Source organism: Pagrus major, chromosome 22, assembly GCF_040436345.1.
Source record: "Pagrus major chromosome 22, Pma_NU_1.0".
NCBI lineage: Eukaryota > Metazoa > Chordata > Actinopteri > Spariformes > Sparidae > Pagrus > Pagrus major.
Genome location: NC_133236.1, coordinates 15,018,320 through 15,043,386, shown reverse-complemented (window position 1 = coordinate 15,043,386; position 25,067 = coordinate 15,018,320). Strand labels below are relative to the sequence as shown.

The window sequence follows — 25,067 nt, the reverse complement described above, 5'->3', positions numbered from 1 at the left end:
GAAAAACAGGCAATCATTTCCTTTTGAAGTCATTGCAGTAGCTCCACCCCATACACCTGTTACAGTAACTCATTAAACCTGAGCTTAAATGCCTAGCTAAATGATTTTTTGCCTTGATAATCTAAAAGATGTGTTACAGAGGAACAATGCATTAGTGCTCGTTTTGCTGGTGATTTTTTGGCAACAACTTCCATAACTCGGAACTAGAGGTTTCGGTACAAATCAGTAAGGAAGTTTAAAGGTATTGTTGCCATTCTCCACAAATACAAAAGCCTATTTTTTCAAAGCTTATAGCCTATTTATTGTTGTAATCGACCCAAAAAATGAGTTCAGTTTTTTTCCATTACAGACCGGCCAAAAGCTGGGTTAGCATAAATCATAAATGATTTCAGTGAAAGGCATATGACTGTGACAACATTTAGCCTATAACCATTTTAATATATAGATATATATATATACAGTATATATGAAAAAAAAAAAAAAACTTTAGAAGGCTTGTGTTCATATTTTTGCTTTTTAAATGATTAAGAGGGGATTGCAGTGGCATTCCTTACTAACATCTTTCCCCATTGTTTGGGGATTGCAAACTAATTTAAAGGTGCTCAAGACTGGCCAATCATGATGTCTCCAATTAACATTCATTCATTCTATGCAAGTCCTTTCTTCTTTGTTGTATTTATATGTCATCTAAATACTTGCAGTTATAGATATTAGGTGTTTATGTTAAGCCTTCATGCAAGTCATCAATGCCGGGAATGAAATAATGTTTTTAGAAAATATTAGTGGCTCTTTAAAAATAATAAAAAAATATTTTATTTCATTGTTTTTGCATGAGCCACAGGCCACACTAAAAGTTGTTTTAGTGTTTCCTGCAAAACAGTTGTTTCATTCATATTTCGGTCATTTTAGCTCATATGTATACTAGAATCATTGCGATTCCTGCTTAGCAGTAGCATTTGTGTGCTTTGTGACATCATATACAAAAGAAATGAACGATCATAAGTGCATCACCCATTGGCAATTTATTTACTGACTACAACAAAATTAGAAGAGAAAGTCTGTGATTATAGAATTGGAAATGCTGTACAAATGCTTAACCATCTTCCAAAAATATATCTAATTGAACTGCAATTATGTTATTAGCCTAAATGATGCCAACGAACTCACCCATGCTACAGTGCAAATAGGTGTAAAGCAGTGTTTCATTATTATTTCATCATTTAGCCCAAAGAAATGACCCTTCCCTTATTAAAAAAAGTTTAAATGTAGCAAAAATACAGATACTGATCTAAATATTTTAAAAAATATATACATGAAAGATGTACATTTAACAGAGACTGAAGATAAGAGAGAAAAAAGGGTATTTACCATTATTTTTTGACCATGCAACCATATTTTGTGTAATGAAAATATATAATAATTTGTAAGAAATCCTGAATTGTCTATCTAATATGTTACAGTATGTAGTCAATTACCCCCCATGAGTTTTATGTTTACATTTTTGTTGTCATCCAGAGATCTGATGCAACAACTGTGCCAACTCTGTGACGTCCAGCTATTAGGACAAAGGTTTTTGGATGGAATCTGATCTCACCTGAACATGTAACACTGCTTGAATATAAATCCTTTTCTACCCCTGTGTTCTCTTCCTGCATTTATTCGAGGTTTCTTGGAGAAAACGTGCTACTCTGTTTCACATCAATCATGTTGCAATTTTCAGGGATCTCAGACTGCATTGTTCAGTGAATCAGATTTTGTCAGAGTTATAAAGCATCATTTCGAAAACCATAGTTTAGCCTGCATCTGTTAGCTTATGCTTATTTTGTTAAACAAATGAAACCAGTATGTGATACTTTTTTTCTTTTTTTGCTTATTGTGGTGTTTCTTGTGAATTTTCCTTTACGACTTTTATTGGCCTTATGTATTTTTCATAAATTGATATAAAACAATTGATTAAAATGTTTATGATGTTTATGTTTATGGTAATTTAAATCACAAAATGGGGGTCATAGCTTTACAATGGCATCCAAAGATGAAACTGACTTATAGTATTAATAAAAAATGTTTTGGGTCCATAGTGAGTACACACTTAAACACACCGCAAATACACAGCATGGGCCAGGCACAGTATCTTTTTAGTTTGACCCTCTCGATATGCATTGCTTTTCTACTAAGCTATCATTTTTGTTTTTGTTTGTTTGTTTTCTTTTCCTTTTTCTTTTTTCCCCCCCATTTTAGGCGCCCGTAGCTTAGCTGGGGGGCGTAGAGAGTACGGTAGGTCTGGTAGGGAACCGTTTTATTATGTCTTTTTTATATGTTGTTATTATACAGTTTTTCATACATTTTGTCTGACTCATTCACATTTTTCACTAAAATAAGATATATCATAAGCTTAAAATGCTGTCATACTCACTAAGTATGTACAATACATTTAAATGTTTTCATCTGTTTCCACATTGAATCCAGTGGAATTTTTCGAGATGATGTACTTGTACTGGATAATGAGTTCAACAACCCAGAAGAACAAACCTCACAAAACTGTTGACAACTGGTGCACATGTTGGCCTTGTGTTAGCACACTGGCATTATTGCACATTTCTATTGCATTGGAACAGAGTGAGACATAAAAAAGAAAAAGTCACTGTTCCATTTTAAATCTCTTCTGCACAACTGGAACATAATGAACCCTAACTGGGATGTGCATGAAGCCTTTTACACAATCCATAAAATTCTTTTTTGGTTTGTTTTTATTTTTTTGTTTTAATATTACAGTTCTTTTGAAATTCATTGGTATTAGTAGTGAATCACCCTCTTGCTTTAACCATTGTATACATTTTCTTTGAGCGAACAGAGGGGAATAAAATCAGCACACTTTAGTGTGTCTTTATTTTGAATATCCTGGCATGCAGCAAGGCAGATTATGGCCAACATAACAGCTTTGTTCTACAAACCACCACAAATCAATGCTGCTTTCAGATTACATCATCAATCCGGTTTTCGTATTCAAAGTTGTTTAGATGTATAAAAAATAACTTTTCAGATCTGTTGTCAGGTCAGTTGCTTTTAGTAGTTGCGATTTTGACACTGAAGCCATTTTTAATTCATCTTATTCTACTAACAGGGATGGATAGATACTAACAGTACTCCAACCTAAATTTAAAGGTGGTGGGTGACCGATTTAGTGTTAAAATTATCACATGGTTGCACATTCTGGCTTACTTAAAGGGTTAATCTCTATGTTTAAAGTCATTGCAGTTGCAGTTTACACACAACATACAGTATCATACTTGAAGTCAGATATATTGGGTTGGTACAGTATTGTTTAAGAAATTTGTAATTGGTTCTGGTCTTACATAACTTGTCTTGAACATACAATTCTCTCATGAACAAGACACATAGTGCGGGCTTGAAATCTATTTAAACAGGTCCTTTCATAATAAAATGTTTATATTTGGAGGCAAAGTTTATTTTCAGCTGACACTGCTGTATTGGAACTAACCCACAAAATGGGCATGCTAGCAGCACAGCCCATGAATGGTGATATTCAATGGTATGTCACCTCTTTTTCCTGTTCAGAACTTTGGTTCAAAGCAACAAATTAAGGCTATTAAAGATCTGTTCAGATTCAGAACCCATGATCTTTCCTCTAGTGCCACCATCAGGACAGTGTTTCCATGTGTACGCTTGGAAAAGACAGATTTGCTTTAAATGTTCTGACCTCAAGCACACTCACTAGTTGAATGAACTGCCTACATTTTGGTCAAAAATGTATTTTAGCAACACAATCGGACCAAAATGTCATCTATGCGCACACAAAATATTTTAACCTATCAGGGAGCTTACACTAAAATTTGCTCTGCAGATTCAGTTATTCAAGAGGGAAACCCCTTTTTCAATTTCAATGACAAAAAGAATATAAAAGCCTTTTTTTATACCAACTACTGGTAAGGCTCTAACAAAAGACCTTTTTCACAGCACACATTTGGCATGTCATAGCAGGAAAAGCAGAGGTGTAAATATACAAATTAAAACCATTGCATTCAGTTTAGGCAAGCTAGTTTCAGGGTCCTAGTGTTTGGCTTAATGGCTCACTGTCATGGCTTACTGGAACGCTTGATAGAACAGAGCCATCTTTAAACAAATTTGTTTTACCTGTGCTTTTCCTATTATGACGAATCAAAACGTCCGGAGAACAAAACAGTCAATGTGTTTTGTCCTACACTCTCAAGCTTCTAGGGCTGCTAGCGGGGCTTTTTTGAGTCAACTTTTTTTTAACATGTGAAGGCTGGAGAAGATTTATTTGGAACACTAACCGCTGCCTCATTACCGAGGCAAAGGCGATGCAAATTGTTCTTGTTGAAATGATGCATTCAGGCCATTGATTTGTATTGGTTTGCTGTGATATCATACATAAAAGGTTAATCCACCTTGCATTCATGGGGGCATCACCACTGTATGTATATATGTATGTGGCTATGAACAACATGCTTGTTTTATCGTACAACTTTTGAAAAAAAAAAAAAAAAAAAAGGCTACACAAACCTACTTGTCGAATCTTGTAAATCCAGCGGAATCCGCTGGAATTACTGACCTATACACACCCTAAAATCGTGCTAGTCGTCCTATGTCAAATCATCCATCCATTCACTCTTCCATTTATCTATCCATCCACTCATCCTTCATTGAAAACCACTAATGCCATACTCAAGCTCAGTCCTAGACCTGAAGAAATATCTTCACAATGGTTGTGTCGTAAAACATTCCCTGTGGCAATATGGGTCTTTTATGAACACATTAAAAAGATGTCATTTAGGTGAGCAGGAAAACACACATTTAGATGGGAGATTTCTTTGAGGAAAAAAATGTTCAAAAGAGAAAGCCATATTAGACTATTTCTGTACATGAGAAAGATTTTCTTTGCACTTCATCCTGGAAAACATCGCTGAATAGACATCTGCAGTATAATATGTAGAGTAATCATCTCAGTTATTTCAACATAAAGGACATTGTGATGTGCGCAGCAATAAAGCTACACTGGTTTCATGAAGAAAGTTGGAGTAGGCTACATACTACATTTATGCAGTTATTTAAAAGAGACTTGTTTGTCCATACACTATGCACTCACTGCTCATTGCAGCCAGGACAGCAACTCGTTAAAAGACGAGACGATGATTATATTTCAACTATACAAAGCTGTCTGCTGTGATTTTTAGGCTCTGATTTTGCAATTTTAAAAACTTAAATTGAAGTGAATCTACAGAGTAACTCAATAAGATCTAAGGGACTTTACATTCACTTTGTTACATCTTCAGCCCCCATGCTCACGCAGCTCGTCAGTCATTGCACGTCATTAAGCCACCATCTACCCTGACCCAAGTAAGAACAGCATGTCACCAGCCTCTTTGCCAGTCTGAGTCAACAACTATGGCAAGAACGGCCTCTGGCACAAATGGAGGGAGTCGGACGGGGAGGAGACGCTGTCAGAACTTTTCTGAAATTTAAGTTTTGACTACAAAGGAGCAAAAGGTTTGAGGCCTTGTTTGAAAAGCACGAGAGAGAAGGTCTGTTACAATTTCTGTGAACCAAAACGATTATAAAATGTTATTATGTCACACTTTACATAAAGTCCATGTAAGTACCATGGTTTCCTTTTATAGTACCTACATCAACAATGTGGAATCTCAGCTGCATATGGCAAAGTGTGAACACGATAACTGAATATAATTACATTTTCCAGTACTTGCGTGTATAAAATTTATATTTTGAGAATAGTTGTGTACTTGCACTTCATGTAAAGTATGGCTTAAGCTCATGTTACCAAATACAAAGTGATTTAAAGGAAGTACCACTATTCTGTACAAGATTTGAAAAATATCAATGTGAAAACTTAAACTTCATGTAGCTCCACATGCTGCAGTACAGCATGCAATGCTTTTCAACAATACTATATTGTTGCATTACCAGGACAGTCCAGATTTTTTTAAAAAGACAGAAAAATAGACTGTCTGTCTGTTTAAAACATATTGTCTGGATCTCTCAGGAGATTCTGTCTGATTTTCACTGTCTCACTACTGTGTGAATCCCATTTTGCTTAGCGCTATGAAAATGCCACTAGACAGAAACTGAAATTTTCCAATTCAAGCTTGTGTCTGTGGCATTTTCTTACAGAAGTGAGTCGCTAATACAGTAGTTGATTGTAAGGACGGTCTTTCTTTTAAGTCTTTGTCTGTACATGACATACTCTGTTCCTTATACTCCAAAATCTGCAATGCTCTGTGCTTCTCTCAGGGGACAGACTGTACTGCGAATAAGCCAAGTTTAATATTTAAATATTTCTACAAACAATTTCCAACAATCAGAATAAAAAATATCTTGGCATTCGAAACTGTTAATTGGAATATTTAAATTGATTTAATACATCCTGAATTTGAAAATTGGATTTAGTTTTCATGTTTATGTTTTAATGATTTCTGCCGTGTCTCGTATGTGTATATGATAAGATGTAGCTGTCGGTTTTCAGATTCAGACAATGCATGTTATTTCATACCGTATGTTTATGTGCATAACTAACTTACCTTGGAAAGTATAGATTGATCTTTAGACCATGTCAACATATTCAGGTAATGCACATGGGCAAAATTCCTGGCAAACAATGATTCTTCATAGACTTTTTTAAGCCTTTACAGTTTGTTTTCCAGTTTGGTCCACTGTGGATCACATTTTGCCACTTGTTTGTGATTTTATTTTTGTTTTTATAATGAAATGAGGTGTTTTTGGACGATAGTGGCAGCTGCAACAGATTCAAAAGGGAATGTGTACAAAGTCTTGACAAATACATACTCACGTGTTCCTGGCAATAAGAATCCTATCATCGGACACTTAAAAACTTTGAGTCACCCCCTGAAGAATTCTAGCCAACAAGCATTGCCCATCTGCATTTTGAGACAGAAACACAGCAAATGCTGAAAAAAAAAAGAGTTTGACCCGGAAATCAGTATTTCCCCTGATTTTTTTCTTTAGTTGGTACGGCTACAACAGGACTGTGAATGTAAATCACTTATATGAAATCATTGTAGACCAAATGCAATGTTTCCAAGTGCATTCATCTGTGCACGTTCAGCATTTGGAAAAAACAAAAACAAAAAAACACTGATGTGAATTGAGCATATCTGTGTTTCTCTCTCGCCATGCCTGTTACTGACTAGGATAAGCACAGATAAAATATCCTGTAATTTTTTAACGCGCTTTAAGGTAGTTGTAGTAGGTATGATTAATTGTAGGTGTGTATTAATGTGTTTAATACCTGCAGTCCTTTCTAACTGGTGTTGCTTGCTCCTTACAGGGATTCAGTTTCGTCTCCCTACTTCTTGCAGTGTGGACCGCGCTCATCCACCTCCAGGTACCAATCTGCCTCCATTTCCTCTTCTTTTTTCCCATACTAGCACTTATCTTTGCAAACTACATCTCAGCTGCAATCACACATCCATTGGTCTGGCTATTTTTGCTAACAAAAAAGAAAGAAAGAAAGATAACTTTTATAGAGGTGCTGCTCTTCCTGACAAAAAGTAAAGACAGCGTTAGCTAACGCACACATTCAACTTTAATAGGCTAACATCAATGCAAGTGCTGTTACCACACGCTGTTTTCCACTTTTTTTCCCATATTGCCGCAACATTAGATCAAAATATAAACTGAAATGAGAAAATTAGACACTCACCCTGTGTTGGCTTGAAAGGGACCTCTGACAAGCTTGATGGTTTGTGGAGGATGGCAGGTGAACCTCAGCAACTGCATCAGGAGTTATGCTAATGTTAGCTAGTTAACTTAAAAATTGATACGTGACATTTTATCATTTAAAATATATACTGTAACATCCATACAACATTAAACAATGTCAGCAAAATGTCTATAGATGTTCATATAAGACTGGCATATTTTAACCCCCATATATTTTTGTCCAGTGTTAGAAAATAGAGCCAAGATCGGCTTCTTGCTAGTGGCTAGCATTTTAGCGCCGTTAGCTTGCTACTTGACTGCGTCATCTCGGATTTCAAGGTTTTAAGGTTAGAAACCTCAATAAACATCCAAGAGAACTTGTAAAGTCAACCCAAGGGGCAGTCATCTGTCCACTTGTAAGCGAGGTGCGTGTCAATATCACAAAACATAGCTTCTGTTTGTCTCTGCTGCCAGCTAGCCGTGATCGATAGCTGTTAGCACGGTTTTGCAACTGTTGCCCCAACAACGCCGTGACTTGACGTTGGATGCGAGCGCCAGATACCTTGAGCAGCCGTGTATTGAACGCTTAAAAAACAAACAAACAAACAAACAAAAAACAACCCTTATTTCGACCATATTAACAGCTACATCTCTATGAATGAGTTTTCTTTTGCACATACCTGTCTGAACGTCGTTCTGTGTCAGTCTTGCTCGGCCAAAGTCCTCAACTTCTCGGTTCATTGCTCCTCAAATTCAAGAAGGTTTGGGCTAGCATAAATCTGTAGTAATAACTGTGAGGGGGGTGAACAGTCAATCAGTCAGACTCACACAGGTAAATATACAAGTTAAACATACTACTTGAAGATACACCATGAGCTGTTAGTATTTTAGCTGGACTCAGCATGTAGCTATTGTGGTTGTGTTTGATTTGTGCCACTTTTAGCACTTTTGCTAGCTAGTGGGGCACATCTGATATGTCTAAGTATATGTATTATTTACTTTTACTTGTACTTTTGAGACTTATGTACATTTAATATCAGATACTTAAAGACTTTTACTCAAGTACAATTCATATGGGTTAATTTCACTTTCACCAAAGCAATATTTCAACACGACATCTTTACTTTAACTCAAGTATGAGTTGTGTGCTGTTTTCCTGGTTGTCGTCACTGTTCTAGCCTCGGCTATACCCTTTTAAAGTGCTGTCATAAATTTTTATAATAATTATCTACCCTGACTTCATAGTGATCCCCACAGTACATTGTGGCAGCCTTACATCACCACCACTTTTCAACACAAAGTGACACCCTTGACAGAGTGGGCCTCATTATGTTGATGAGAGTAATTGTAATTGTTACCTCCTGCACCATTTTATTTGTAATACTGATTCACCTGCCCATCAGTTTTAACTAGTTTAAATCGATTCATTGTGTCGTGAACACAAAGTCAGAACATTGTTTAAGAATAGTCCATCACAACACCTCAAATGCCTTTTTTGTCTAAAACTCAAATAGAATATAAATTATATATATTTGAAATGATATAAAACAGAAAATATTTGATGCATGAGACATTTACACTTGCTACACACAGTATAAACGATGAATTGCTTGTCAAAGTAGTCGTTAATTAATTTCCTGATGATCAACCGATCGATTATCAGCATTACGTTTAAGCACTACTCTTTGAGTGTGCTGTTGGTTTGCTCTCAGAGCTGATAAAGTTAGAAATGGCAACAGAAAATAACAAATTTGGCCAGTCGGATAAATCATACGTAGGCTGGTTATATGAGTTTCCTAAAGAAGCTTGTCTCTGCCTCTGAGCGGTCAAAGTGCCTGTTCTGAAGGCATAAACTACTACTTATGATACTACAAATACATCGAAGCAGAGCAGCAACATTTTATAGCATGACATTCAGGCCCATTTAGTCTTGGCTGTGCCTCCAGTGTGTGGGTCTGTTTACTGAACTGCCCAGTGCAGCATGGCTAAGCCAAATAATCAAATCCAAACACATCCAGGCGCAACTGACAACACAAAGGACAGGATGCTTCCCCTGGGCTGTATTAGCCAAACTTGCTAAAAAAAAGATAAAACTTGCTGCACTGTAGCTCTGCAACTTTTGATGTTAACACCGTTGATGTTAACACTTTTCCTCAACTTTGCTATCTCTTCTCAGTTAGTGATTTGTCGTGCTAAAGGGCTCCTACTGTATGCTGAACATTGATTTGCATTTGCTTTAACTGTGGGGCTTACATGTAGGTGGACAGAATGGTACAGGGCTTGTGACTGCGTGGCAGTATTGATTTGTGAGGCCATGCTGTCAGTGTCAAGATTTTCTTCCTCTTTCACATTTGAAATCCCTGTGTGTGTCGTTGTCAGTGTGAAATGTTAAGTCTAGACAGAAGAAGGAACTGATGCTATTTACCATAATTATTTTAAGGTTTAGGTTGTTGCTTCCTGGCTGTTAATGAGTCACACCACCTTCAAGACAGTAATTGGTCTGGAAATATCACAACATAATTTTATCTTGCCTGGACTAAAGTGAATTGGGAAAGTTTTTTTCACAAGAAGTTCTTACTTTTACTTCTTTCTACACTGGTGCACAGATTATAGACTCGGTATTTGAATTAAATCTGCATTTGATTCTTACTTGGAGCTTCAGGCACTGACTGGCCACATCACATATATTATATTATATTATATTATATTATATTATATATGTACCTCTTTAACTTGTCTAACCACACCACTACGTGGGCTGAACAGTTAATCAAAATATAACCAAAATCGCTATATGGCTTAGATTCTTTTAATGAAGATGAAATGCAACAAATCCTCATGAATAAACAACTGAATAAGTTGATTGCCAGCGACTTCCAAATCGACATATACCACCCTTCCCAAAACAACGTGACCGACGTAATGTACCAGCGACAGCTGTACTGGACCTTCATCGTACCGTAACAGTTTGTTAGGTTAAGGCACTAAAACTACTCGGTTAGGGTAAGAAAAAACATTGTAGCTTAGGTTAAAATAACTATGTTACTTATGAAACTTCAGTTACGAATGTACCGATGTTATGTACATCACTTCAATTATGTAACGTCACAAACAATCTTTTCCACTAGATATAAGAAAATATGTGCAGTACCTAACAATTGTCACATCATTATGATTTTAATAGTTTTTTCAGTGAAAATTTAAATTGTGATGTACAATTTTTTTGAAAATCGCTTAAATGTTTTTTTTTTACCTTATTTTCCAGCCCTAACCGTTAATCTGAGACCGCGTGCACAAGGACATTTTCAAATTCAGAAAGAGGAAATGTTCAAGCCATTAAAGTTAAAGTAGCAACACCACTGTAAGAACATCCTACATTCAATGTTGCAAAATGCCTTTTCTGAGTTTCATATTATTATATATAACTATAACTATTATTACTGCTCCATTACTGTATTAGCAGCATTGTAGCTGGTTAAATATTACAACTTTAGAAAATGTTTGGTAGTTTAATCTATTACCCTGCAACATATTAATAAAGATATCTTAATCACGGGTTTGTATGTAAAAAGTAAATCTTCATATTAACTGGTAACTTCAGCTGTCAAATATATGTAGTGGAGTGACAATATTTTCCTCTGATATATTTTAAGGTAGAAATATAAGAGGCATTACATGGGAATAATTGAGAACAAGTGGCTAAAAATGGTACTTAAGTATTGTTCTTGATTAATTGTACTGAGGTACATTCAACCAGTTCTCAAATCAACATTAATAAATGTACTAATGACACTTTGCGGTGTACAGTTGCTTTTTAGTGGACTCTAGCACTTCTTGCAGTTTCAGTTTTAGCTCGAGGTGGTAGGATATTAAATAAATATAAGGATGTTAATACACACATGACATAGACACATATAAATGCTATCTGAAACAGCAGTACCTGTAAAAATTATTATCTTAATCCACTGATACAATCCAGTATGTCTCGAAGAGGACAATTTACAGTCTCTAGGAGGACATCTGGTGTCCAGTCAATGCTATTGCAAGACAAAGTGATTTTTCTTCTTTCCAATTGAGAAGGGCAATTCTCTCAGAAACATATTATGTGTTGATATGACAGCCCAGGAGGAGTCAGCAAATTAGATGTCTTCTCTAAACAACATTAACCCAAGCAAATAATTGTGTAATTATGCCCAGCATGTAAATGTAGGCGTATAAGACGACAAATGTGTTTCCAAATGTCAATTCATTTAAGCAAGCCTAAAGTGTGTAAATGAACTGCATGAGACCTGTGCAGTGCTGACTCAACTTACAGTCTGATGAGAGGCTAATTTAGAGTCTTTAATATGAGCCCACTGAGGGAGTACAGTCACATTTATTACTTCTGCAAAGGAGCTTATGGGATTGTTTGTTTGTCTGTTTGTTAGTGCACATTCCCACCCTGTGACATTTCCTATCAAACTCTCAGTTTTGAAACAGTCACATCTCTGGAGTGACTGGTTGCACAGTATCAATGCAATTGAAATCCAATGCAATTCAATGTGCTTTACAAAAACCTGTACAATATTAAAAAAAGCAAAAAATAATTTTAGAGCCTAATGTACACCGAGACAGATATAAGATATGGGTAATTAAAATCATAAATGATAAAGAATGAAAGATACAAGCAATAAGAATAATGGTAAAAATACAATTTTGAAAAACTACACATAAAAGTTGACAGTAATGTAAAAAGTGTTGATAAAATAAAATGGAATATATAGATACTGATGATAAAAAATAAAATCCTGATAAAACTTAATAGATTTCATAGTAATAATGAATGAAATGAAAATGAATAAATAGATAAGATTAAAAAAAAAAACACTACATAAAAGCCAGACGGAACGGATGGGTTTTTACTTAACAATTTAACAATATCAATATAGCGGCAACAAAAATTCAAACTTCACACTACTTCACGGCATTTAGCCATCATGACAGATAATAGCAAAAGCTTTTGTAATTAGAAGAGTTATCAGTGTTTAATTTTTCCAAAGTGTACAAGAAACCCAACACATCACTTTCATTTTGGAGCCTCTCAGCCATACTTTATAGAAAATACAGGTATGAATATTTAGTGCTGTATATGTTATATCATTTTAACCTTAGGACCAGGATGGATGTCTGTGCATGTTAATGAACATTAGTATAAAAACACACGATGTAAACATGCTAATTTACATCTCTAGCAGGTATCAAAGACGGTAACATTACAAATAGACAATACACAATATTGAAACAAACAATACACAGCTAATAGGTGACCATGTTTTAGAGAAGCCATGGACATGAAAATAGACTATTATTTTAACATCTTGACGGTTGTAATAATTATGACAAAAGTCCAGAAATGTATGATTCGACTTGAATGTGTTGTATCGGCAAAGTAATGCAAGGTAACCGCACAGAAAGACGGATACTGTAGATACGCAGAGGTTTATGTCACTCTGTTTGTCTCTGCTACCGAGCAATCTGTAACATTTTCGGTTCTGAATGGAAGTCAAACGGTTGGAATGTGTAAAAATAGACTGTGTGGAGTCGCGTACAGCCTGAGTCACCGTGCTCTTTTCATTTTGGTATCCACCCACTGTGTCTTGCAGAGCTGCAGCCCCTTCAAGTTGGAAGGAAGTCAAGTCTGTGACTGGATTTAGCTTAACACAGTTCCCTGTGGTTTCTTATTTCTTATTGCACTTAATTACCTGTAATCCAAAGTGGTTTATGTGTGTGTGTGTGTGTATATCTGTTTGTGTGTGCGGCTCTGCCTGCACCTGTTTACGCTTGAATACAGCATTTGTTTAAGTCGGCAAAGCACAAAATTCTCATGATGTGTTCAGTATGCTGAACATTTTACTATATAAATGTATATGAATGATAAATGAGAAAATTAATAGGAGGCATCACAAGTAAATGACTAAATGAGATCAGAAACACGGTGGGAGAGAATGCTCATACTGTAAGTGCCATTTAAAGTTTAGGCTATTATTTTATTACTTTTTTGATTATAAGTCTTTAAAAGCACTTGGCCTTTTTGAAATAAACTCATGGATGGGGATGATGGAAATGGATGATATTTTCTGTAAATTAACAGCAAACTTACTTACATCTGTACTGTAATCTCTTAAAAACAAAAATATACAAATGTAATCATCTATCCAGTTAAACCAGTTTAAAACACGATGTATATAGAGGATATCAATAAAACAGGATTCATTCAGTCAAGTTGTTAAAATAAGGCTCAGTGTTTGTCAAAATAATGCGTATAAATGGGTCCTTGGTGCTGCACTTCCTGAGTTTCAAGCACCTCAGTATCTGGATTAATTCAATGAAATTCTCTCATTTATAAACTTCACTTGTAGTTTCTCCCATGATTAAAAAGGTTTTTAAAACAAGATAGGTCCATCTCATAGTCAGTGTGTCTCAGACTTATTCACCTATTCATTTACAAGAATTTTATTATCTAAACCATGAAAAGAACATGACACATGACATACTTTTGAAAATGACATGCTGAGTGACTAAGTCTGTGTTTTGTCATTGGTTTGAAAAAAAAAAACAAAAGCTATCCAGCAAGTAAAGTTGGTACATTTCCAACTCTGCTGTGAGGTCCATCTGGATGGATTACCATCAGATTCTCATTTGCACTTGAAAGAGCAAATCTTTCCTGTAATCCTTCATCATACTTTCTCAATAAACACAGACATATTACAGAGCTGCTGTTGCTTTTCACCTTACTGACATTTCCCTCGCTTAAAGTGCCCCGATGCCTAATCTCCCATCATGCTATGACGCTCTTCTATCACACGCTGTGTGATACAGGTGAACTGCAGCACTTGGCCCCTGTCAGCTTTTGGCCACATTTGTCATTCTCATGTTTTATTTTATCCTCTACCCTTGTTTTGCCTTGTCCTCGTCCTCTCATCCTGCTTGTGCTATCCAGCGGTATCATATCCTCCCAGTTACAAGAAGACTCCACCTCCTGTGCCCCCGCGCACCACCACCAAGCCTCTTATCTCTGTAACAGCCCAGAGCAGTACAGAGTCCACCCAAGATGCCTACCAGGAAGGCAGGCATCCACGGGGCGGTCTGTGGACCACGGATAGCCTTGGTCGTCCAATCTACAGCTCCATGGACAGCCTGGACAGCACTAAGGCGGTCACCATGGCCATGGAGTCAGCAGCAGGCAAGAGGCATGCGTCTTTGGGCAGCCACACCTCCGTCCAGACGTGCGACAAAGCAGTGCTGGTGTCCAAGGCCGAGGAGTACCTCAAAACCCCACGTTCCTCTATTGGGATACAGGTAACTGAGAGTGTCTTTTCACACCTACTACCGAGCCCTCATCCTAATTACACCAATCGCATCTATCTTTTTCCATCTAGTCCTGGCTAAAAGGATAATTCCTCATTACTCATTCTGATATTCAGAGTGTTAATATGTATGAGAGCTGTTCTGTAAAATTTGGTCACAGTAAAACCATCTTTCAGGGTTCTGAGCAAAATCACTTGTAAAGGTCCCATATTATGCTCATTTTCAGATCCATACCTCCATACTCAGGGGCTGTGTGCTTTGTGCTAAGAGGTTAGCTGCTGAACAACGGGCTCAGATGCAAATATAACAAAATACTACAAAAAAAACCAAAACAACACGCCTCTATTAACCTTATGTCTGAATGATTTTAGTGACTGTCTCTTTTTGGATTATCGCCAAAATAACCTTTGTGGCTAACACACGTTTATGATACGTACACGTTTCATTCAGCAAGATTATCTTCACAGATGAACACCACTTTTGTGATTTTCAAAGTGTAAATTAAATTGCCTGAAGTAAAAAGCTAATGTTGGGCTATAAACAAACTACATTGCGGTCACATGACTTAAACTTCACCACCACTAAGCATCTTACTACACAATAACTATACACTTTTTCTATAAATTCATCAATCTACAAGTTGTAAACCCATTTAAAAAAGCGGAAGTGCAACAATGCTAACTGATTTCCGGGTTTTAGGACTCATTACTTAACCACTCTATTGATGACGCCGGCAATTGTGACATCACAATGTTACAGAAAGTCTGACGGCTAGTTAAAGGCACAGTTTCTGAGTACAGTCTGTGTGCAATTTTCAGTGGGTTTTGACACTTTCACAGTATTTATTAAGCACCTAGACCTGCTAATTATAAAAAAGACATGCAGTCTCTACAATGTGGGATCTTTCAATATACTTATTTATTACAAAAAAGAGCACAACAGGCATACATTTTATGTATTTTAGGTGGTTTCTGCCACAACTGTCCACAACTCAAAGCAGTCTTAAAACTACACATGCAAATGTGTTAATCTTCTTATTTTTTGGTATTACAAACGTCCCAATCTGTGTGAAGTACTCTACAAGGTTTTAGAGTCTTGTTGACCTTTTACACGTGTCAGGCTGTACAATTACATGGACAGGGCCTATTCAAAAGCAGCAGTAATGAAGAGGACAGTGAGGATCTCTCTCACTCGCTTTGTATTAGTTTGTGATGTGGGTGTATAACCTGTTAAGTTCTTATTGAGCAAGCTGATAGCATCGGCCTGATCATATAATAGACCATGCCTGAACAAGTAGGAATACAGAAAGAAAAGGATTCAGCTTTGTGTGCTAACTGTCTGACCAACTTAGGTAGCTGTTGCATCTCCTGGAGGCAAGAGTCCTCGGTTGTTATCGCCAACGTTGGAGGAGGCTTTATGTGTGGGCCATGTTGTCCCTGCTTGTTGCCGACAGACGCCTCCTCTAGGGCAATGCTGAGTGTGGTGTCCAAAACAATTGATGGTCCTCCTTCAAATGCAGCTATTTAGACTGGACACGATGCCAGTCGTGACCCAGAGTTCCAGCCAGTTTATGATTCCTTACCAACTTTTTATTTTCAGTTTCCTTAATACCAAAAATCTTGGGTAAGGTTGGACTTTCTTAGCTTCATTGACAAGAACCCACACTGCAGTTGTGCATATTTGTATTTTTAACTATTTGTTTTATACAGTTGCTACGAGACCTTCACCTTCTGCTTAGCATGAAGGATGGGTGAGAAATGGCAATTCATTCCTGACTGTCAGCCTCTCTATTCGCTCTTGTTTTAGACACCAAGGTTTGAGAGGCATTACTACAGGCCTATATGTGTACAATTGGGATCGGGCAATATCGTTTTTTCAGGGCCCATACCAATGTCAATTGTCAGTAAACAAGGAGACCAATTAGGATATCTGGAACCAACATACTCAAGCACTGTAATTTATTACAATTTTGAGGTTTATTTGAGATATTATTATTTGATAACTTTAGTCAATATTTACTTTGCAGATGAGATTTGCAGATTACATTTCTCTGTAATAAGTAAGACATTTCTGAATGTCAGGCTGTCCTTTTCAGTGTTAGAAATGTGTGTCTGTACGTTGGATTGTCTATACATTTCAGTTTTTAATGACAAATGTTGTTTCATCTGTATTTATCAGGTGGAAGCTGTTACAGACTCTGAGACTGAAAGTAAAGGCCTTCCTCAGTTCCATTCAATAGGAATCCAGGTGGAGGATCATAAACGGTATGTGGCTCAGACAGAACAAAACAGTGTCCATAGTCAAAGTTGAGTACATTTAGAGTTGCACTAAACATTGTCTCTATGCATTTTTAGGCATGGGAGATTCAAGCGCTCCAACAGTGTGACCACTGCAGTACAAGCAGACATGGAATTGGAGGGCTTTCCCTCCATGGAGGACAAGGGCTTACAGTTTGGCGGCGGCTTTGGTCGCCACTCCGAGCCCAGCACCCCCACGCAGTATGGCGCCATCCGTACGGTGCGCACACAGGGTCTGTTCAGCTACAGGGAGGACTACCGGCCTTCCAGCGGGCCTTCAAGCCCTCAGCCCGAACCCTGGCTGGTTGAACCCACTCTGGAGGGCGCGGAAGCTGGCCGTGTGTCCCCCATCCGCAGGGACGGCAGCTGGTTCATGCAGCTCCTTCACAATGAAACCAAGCGGCTGGAGGGATGGTGCAAAGAGATGGAGAGAGAAGCAGAGGAGCATGACCTGACAGAGGAGAGTGAGTGTCCCAAGGGAAACTACATTCTTGTCAAAGCAGGTGCTGCTTTTGTTGAATGAGGTCAATGCTTTCATGATATGTGCTTTATTATAAGGCTGCAGCTAACGATTATTACATTATTTTGTCCAACCAACAGTCCAAAACCCAACGACTCTTCATTTAATCTCATAAATGACAAAGAAAAAGCAGTAAATTCTTACATTTAAGAAGCTGAAACCAACAAATGTTTGTGCTTGAAAAATTACAAAAAAAGATCAGCTTTTAAAATATTCACCGACTAATTTTCTGTCAATCTACTAATTGATTAATTGACTAATGGTGGCAGCTCAAATCTATCATTTCTTTTTTCAGTATGTGTAACAGTATAAACAAAGTGAAGAGAGTATTAGGGTATGGTCACACATACACAAACTCAACAGTGTGGAATATTCACCTCCCTTCCACAAATAAAACATTCACATCTGGTGTCGCAGGAAACACCACATCTTTGCATTGGCAAACCTGACCGGCAAAGACCCGGCAACAACCAATAGGAAAGATGTGTGTGATTGACCCCTCAAACTGACTACAAACTAGCAAACTGAGCTCTGTGTGCCTCACATCCGGACCTGCAGGCGATGGTCATTCGCCTGCATTTGTGTTGTGTGATTGTGCCCATAGCTGTCGCTGTTGACAATGAAATCACAAAATCGTTTAAGGTGTTTAAAGGTGAGCAGATTGGATCCTTGTGAATGAATGACTGAAAAATGTCCGTGATGAAACCAGGATCTCTCTTTCTCTCTCTGTGTCTGTGTGTGTGTCTATCAGTCCTAGGAAAAATCCGGAGTGCAGTGGGAAGTGCCCAGCTACTAATGTCTCAAAAGTTTCAGCAGTTCTACTGGCTCTGTCAGCAGAATCTGGTGAGTAGTATGTGTTTACAAAGAAGAACATGTTATTTTATTTATTATTATTATTATTATTATTATTATTATTATATCATTGTTATTTGTATTACGTAGAAAAACACAAAAGATCAGCAGGTAAACTTGTTGATAGGCTCAGTTTCTCCGAGCTCTGAGAAGGTGCTCAGCCTGACGCTGCACTTGTGTGCCTTCCAGAAATAGACCACAGAGATCAATAGTGAAGCAGTCCCCCTGCCTTTATTGACCCTGCTGTAAACGGAAGGGGAATTCCAATAGGAAGCAGCACTGTGTTGAGGCTATCCATTAATGCACAGAGGCAGCAGTTTGAATGGGATCTCAGAGTTTGAATAATGGACTGCCACACTGTCTCATTGTTTAGCCCTCGTGTCATGTCGACTCGAAACTCATACCTTTTCTAACTATCCACAGAGTCAGCATATATCAGAGGATGATAGTGTCATAAGTGGGAATGTTTCTGCAGTTCTAGTAGAGAGAGACAGGCAGGTACTTAATCGCACCTTAGTAAAACGTAGCTAATTTTTTAAATGAAATGCAAAACCATGTGGAGGTGGTTGAAATACGCCTGCTCTCTCACTGCCTTGTGTTATTTTTTTTCTGCATCTGTGTGTGTGTGTCTTAACTCAGTGTGTTGCTCTCTTTTGGATGGTATTGGGCCGCACTCTCTCCCTCTCTCCACGTAGATAATGGGATGATGAATTAAGTCTAACATTGGTAGTGACAAGTCTTAGATTGCCCTGAGCTTTCAGACGTGTCTGAATGAGAAAACGACCCTGTTTCCCTGCTGGATGGAGTAGGAACTGCATGATGTGTCTATAAAAAGTCCGACTTTACTGACCTTTTTTCTTGGTCTGAGATGACACTTGTGTGTTTGCTGTCTGCTGTGATGTGCACATGGCAGCATCTGGCTGTCCGGTGGTGTGAGTTGCGGTTTGCAGCAATGTGCACCAGATTTTTGACATTTAGATTTCAAAGAGTAGTGACATTTTTCCAAAACTTCAGTAAAATGAAAAACAGTTTTTTTTTCCCTACAAAAACACCTGTGATTACAGTAATTTACACACACTTTGTGGTTTGGAATAACGAGGGCATATCAGTTGTGACATTTAAAGCTAATGATGACTACTACGAAGAATTCTGTCCACACTGCACATGACAATAAAAATGACCTTTGTTAATCATTAATCGTTGTTGCCACAGCACACAATGGGACAACTCTGCTCATAAAAAAGATGCAACTGAAGTCAGTTAAAGAAAAGCGTCCAGCTCGGTCTCGCAGACCTAACAACAGGACCAGGAAGTCAAACCCAACCATTTCATTATATTATGTAGTAGGTATGTCCTGTAGCTACTGTGTACTGTATCATCAGACAGACCTATTTGCAGTTAAGGGATGCTCCCAGTAGTAGTCAGTGGAGGTTATGAACCATTGTTGGTGCTGCACTGCCACACAGTGGTGGGAGTGGTGAGGTTCAAATGTTAAGGTGGTTATGAGAACCATCATCAGAGGAAGGTCCCACTTCATGTTGGGAAGTCATTTTTTTTTTACTTTGTAATGTTTATAACCTTTTCAGTTGTAATGTGGAAACAACATGGACGCTACAAATAAGAAATAAGTGTTTATTATAAATGGAATCATTGGTCACAACCTTGTTGCTGCAACAGTACAACCACTAAAACAGTGATTCTCAAAGTGGGGACCGTGGACACTCGGGTCCTTGAGGGGTTTCCGATAATAAGAGGCATTATTTATTTTCACTATGATTCCATCCATTTCAATCACTTTCTGTAGTAAAACATCTAACAGCTTATCAGATGTGCGTCTGTGGTCTAATTGAGAACCACTACATTAAAATACTGCTTTACCTGACCTGTTATCAGGGTTCATGCTAATATATAACTTTTTTAACTGAACAGTAACAACTTAATACCACATTAGAAATGACTAATTATATTAATTATACTAACTTACATTAATAGCCCATTCATGTGGTGTCAGAACACAACCTCAAGTCCAAACAACAACTCAAGAAGTTGGCATAAATTTTGGTGCATTTGTTCCTTCGAGAATAGAGATGTCACAGTACAGCAAAATTATAAACACAAATAGATAGAGAATAGATACAAAATTTAAAATATGAAACAATGACGATATATATAAAATAAGATATGAATAATATATGAAATGTTACTCGCAAAATCCCCTGCCCATTTCGGGGATGTAATAACATACTGTATACAGAAATAGAAAGATATGTTATTTCATGCTACAGTGTGGATAATATTGAGTAATATTGAAATATAATTGATTAAGGTTGAGTTTGATACTGATGGTACTGGTACTGGTTCAGAACAAGTCTAAGGTTCTTTATTAAAGTTTGTTTGCATTTGTAATAAGTCATTAGTAGTCAGTTATCTGGTAAATACTGTAACAAAGACAGGAAATCATTTCACTTCACTTCCCTTTAGAAACCCACTACATTTTGTACTCCTCTGTCTCTTCAGGACCCCAGTGCCATGCCCAGACCCACATCTCAGGACCTGGCTGGATTCTGGGACCTCTTGCAGCTTTCCATCGATGACGTCACTGCCAAGTTTGATGAGCTGCAGCAGATCAAGAGCAACCAGTGGCAGCTGGTGGAGAGCCCAGAGAAGAAGGTAAAACTGGTAGCTGTTCTCCCAGACACTCATGATAATTAGTCCTAATGGGCTCCAGATGAACTTGCTCAGCTTTTGAGGAACACTGCAGTGACAACATTTGCTTTCTTTTTTAAGCCCGTTACCAGCAGGAAGTTAATCTTTCTTATCATAACACTGCAGGGATCAGTTTAAACAGCTTAGGAGCATCCCATAAAAATATTTTCCTGTTAAAATCATCAGCTGTGTCTGCAGACATTTGGGACTTGTTTTATCTTGTTGATACATATTCTCATTCTCTAATTCATCTCCTGCTTTTGGTCTGCAGTAATGTAAGGTTAAGTAGTGAACAATGGCGGTTAAGCCTGCTTTTTACCAGTATCAAGTGAGGTCAAACCAAATGGACTTAATGGAAATTCATACAGACGATTTTGTATGATTTCCTGTTAAAAGAATAACTAAAGGATGAAGAAAAGGGAACAAACAGGGATGTATTTAGAGTGACCATATACAGCATTTGAACACAAAACCTCTTTTACTGATGTGGATATTATGTGTGACTTTCTAGTTTGTACATAGAACACTGATTTAGTCTTGACAGGAAGGTGCAGAAGTGAATCAAAGCAGGGTAGCTATCATACTGTATTTTTACAAAATTTGATGGCACAGTTTTCTTCCAATATGCACATGTTGTGTATGCAACAATGCCTCAGGAACCAGTGTCTGTGGAGTAATGCCACATCTGCTGAAATTTACGGAATCCAAGAACAGTTGTGCTTGCAATTATTTTTCAATGCTGCTATCTCAAGACAACAAACCTAGTTTTCTTTTGTCCTAATTTATCTTGTTTTCTTGAGAAAACAAAAGAACCACTTCTCTGGATAACAAGATCATTTATCACAAGAAAATAGCAGATTCGTAAGAGTGGCCCATTATATACACACACTTCTCTGTGAGGTGGGTTTGGGAGTTTAAAACAAACGATATGAACTTTTTATGAACTTGTTTTAGGAACATTTCCCTAGTGGTTTTATATGAGAGTAATTAAATTATTGGTGATTGTAAGAGATAATCTTGCTTCAAGTGGTCATAAACACACTTAAAACACATGTGTAATCAAAGGTATTCTCATTGGCATAGGGAAGTGGAAAAGCAACTACCCACATTGGTGGTTGTTTGAATGGTATAATAAAATATGTATATAAATATGATTGAAATACAGTCTGATGTGTTGGTCAATAATTGGTACTCGTTACCTTTGATACATTTTATAAGTCTATAAGTAAAATATGAAAAACCTTTTGTTTTCTCAAAATAATGGGTTGATTATATTGTTTTCTCATGAAATACTTAACTTGCGATCTTGAGATAACAACATTGACAAAACAGTTGCAAGCATGGCCTTTCTTGGCTTCTGTAGAAATAAGTTAATAGTAACCTAAAAAAACGAAAGCAAATATTAAAGTGACTCTAGACTGTAAATAGAATGGAGACTGATTTGAAACAATATGAGGCAGTTATTTATGAAAGTTCAGTTACTTTTGAAGTCTCAAACTTGATTTCAAAGTATAGCATTGTACAAAATAATAATTAAAAACATGATTAGACACAGATAGCAGATGTTGGCCCGACGACTAGAAGTTATGTTGGAAAGACATAGTATGGTGAATGCTGCTACCTGCGAAGGCATTGGCGAGATATCTGCATTTGGTCGACTTCTCGATAACGTCTTCCCAATTAGCAGCGCTCCCTATACAGCGTCTTTCCAAACGAAACTCGCATCAGTGTCTATAAATAGTATGTGTGGTAACGGGGGATTGATTTTAGATAAAATGCAGGAATATTCAGAATTCTATTCAGATCTTAGCAGAATCCAGAAAATAAAAGACCCTACAGCTGAAATAAAATCACATTTGTAAGAGGGGAGCTTGTAGATGAAGGAGCTGCATTTGTAAGAAACACATTTAGACGGTAATGTGTTTTTAGAAATAGACTAGATCCTTCAGGGCACGTGGATAATTATCTTCATGCTACAGTTGTAGCTGTAAAGGAGTTATTTACCTCCAGCAGTTAATGGGCACATTGCAAGCACCATGAGGCTGAGCCCTAACAGTGACACAGATGCTCTGTATTGGGCACAGTTTGACACAAACACCAGCTTGCCATGCAATTACAAAAGCTTACCTTGCATTCAAAAGTTATTGTATATCAGATGGTCTAAATTTGTAGGTCATATGGGTGAAATTTGGCCTTCTTTTACAAGGGTAATGTTCTGGCTACATAATTAATAATAGCTGTTTCTGTTGTGTTTCAAGATGCCTTGAAACAGCTGTGTGAAATGAGGCAGATTTTGTTCATATTGCAATTATGAAAATAATATAAATTCTCATAATGTGGCTTCTAATGGAAATTTCTTTAAGCCATTTCTTTGCTCAAGTGGACTGTGGCATAGCAAGCTGTGATACCAAAATCCAGGAAAGGTGGCCTGGGTCTGTTTATGATACACACATGCACCAAAGATATCAAGAGTCCTTATATTGAAGACTTATAGCCAAATGTAGCGAAGGTGCGCAATCCGTAGTGAATAAAACTCATATTAGCATTTAATTTTATCTGCACTGATTCAACATTTGTCATTTCCGGCCCGATTTCCTTATAAAATTAAGCCCCTCTAGCAGTGTTTCATCTGCTGGTTAATATTACTTTTCCCCCTCATAATCCTTAATCATTAGTTTTTATACTGAGCTGAATGAATTGTCTCATAATTAGAGGACCCCGTTCAAAAAACATTTGAACACTGTGTAAAACATCTAAAAAAAAGAATGTGATCATTTGCTAATCCTTTTAGACAAATACTGGATTGAAAACAGTACAAAGACAATATGTGTAGTGTTTAAAACCTCATCAGCTTCAGTGGCAGACTCGGATGTTTGAGAGACAGACAGAAAAAGGGGCACCAGCTGTATGTGGCGGGAAACCTGTGTGCAGAAAATCTTGATACATTTATAGTGAACTCGAAAGGCACTCTAGAGGGTACTTTGTCATGTTTTATCTACCACAGGGGCGTCCAAGAGGGCACTTTTGCTGCGTTTTTTTTTTAACATGGGGGCACCAGGGGGGTGATCGCCACAAAACCACAAACAAACCACCTTCACAAGCACTTGACCGTCCAACATAGCAAGCTATAGACCTGCAAGTTGCACTTTATAAGACTGAAAATTGTTTACTTTCTTTGTTCATGTCATTCTGTATCCCAAGGAGCGGAAGTGGCCACCACCTCTGCCAAAGCGGCCAGCCAGGGGACGTGGCAGTATAATGCGAGAGCGCTCTCTGGACCTTCAGGACCGCCAGCGACAGGAAGCTCGCAGACGCCTCATGGCTGCCAAACGAGCAGCTTCTTTCAGACAGAACTCAGCCACAGAGAGGGCAGACAGCATCGAGATCTATATCCCTGAAGCCCAGACACGGCTTTGAGGTCCATGGATTCATCCTCAGCTCCTCTTGTGCACCTCCACCCAACACCAGCTCGTGGCGTCACATCCAGCCTCCTCCCACTGTCATCTTCGGTCACTGCTACTCCACTGTTTCATCATCTGTTGCCATTCTCTGGGTTGTCCCTACTGAAGCTACACTAGGCAAGATTTCAGTCAAAAATGCATCCTTTTTTAATCAGCTTAAATGACAAC

The 25,067-nt window shown here is 37.7% G+C and overlaps 1 protein-coding gene across 1 annotated transcript in view; it reads left to right on the top strand.

Moving 5' to 3' along the window:
• The window catches only part of LOC141017717 (disks large-associated protein 2-like), a 45,469-nt gene extending 20,614 nt beyond the window's left edge, over window positions 1–24,855 (top strand). The window contains exons 5-11 of the mRNA XM_073492448.1: window positions 14,696–15,066; window positions 17,242–17,327; window positions 17,418–17,824; window positions 18,632–18,723; window positions 21,250–21,402; window positions 21,534–21,536; window positions 24,640–24,855. Coding sequence (XP_073348549.1) covers window positions 14,696–15,066; window positions 17,242–17,327; window positions 17,418–17,824; window positions 18,632–18,723; window positions 21,250–21,402; window positions 21,534–21,536; window positions 24,640–24,855 — 1,328 coding nt within the window. The remainder of the gene's footprint in view (window positions 1–14,695; window positions 15,067–17,241; window positions 17,328–17,417; window positions 17,825–18,631; window positions 18,724–21,249; window positions 21,403–21,533; window positions 21,537–24,639) is intronic.
• The last annotated feature ends 212 nt before the right edge of the window (window positions 24,856–25,067 follow it).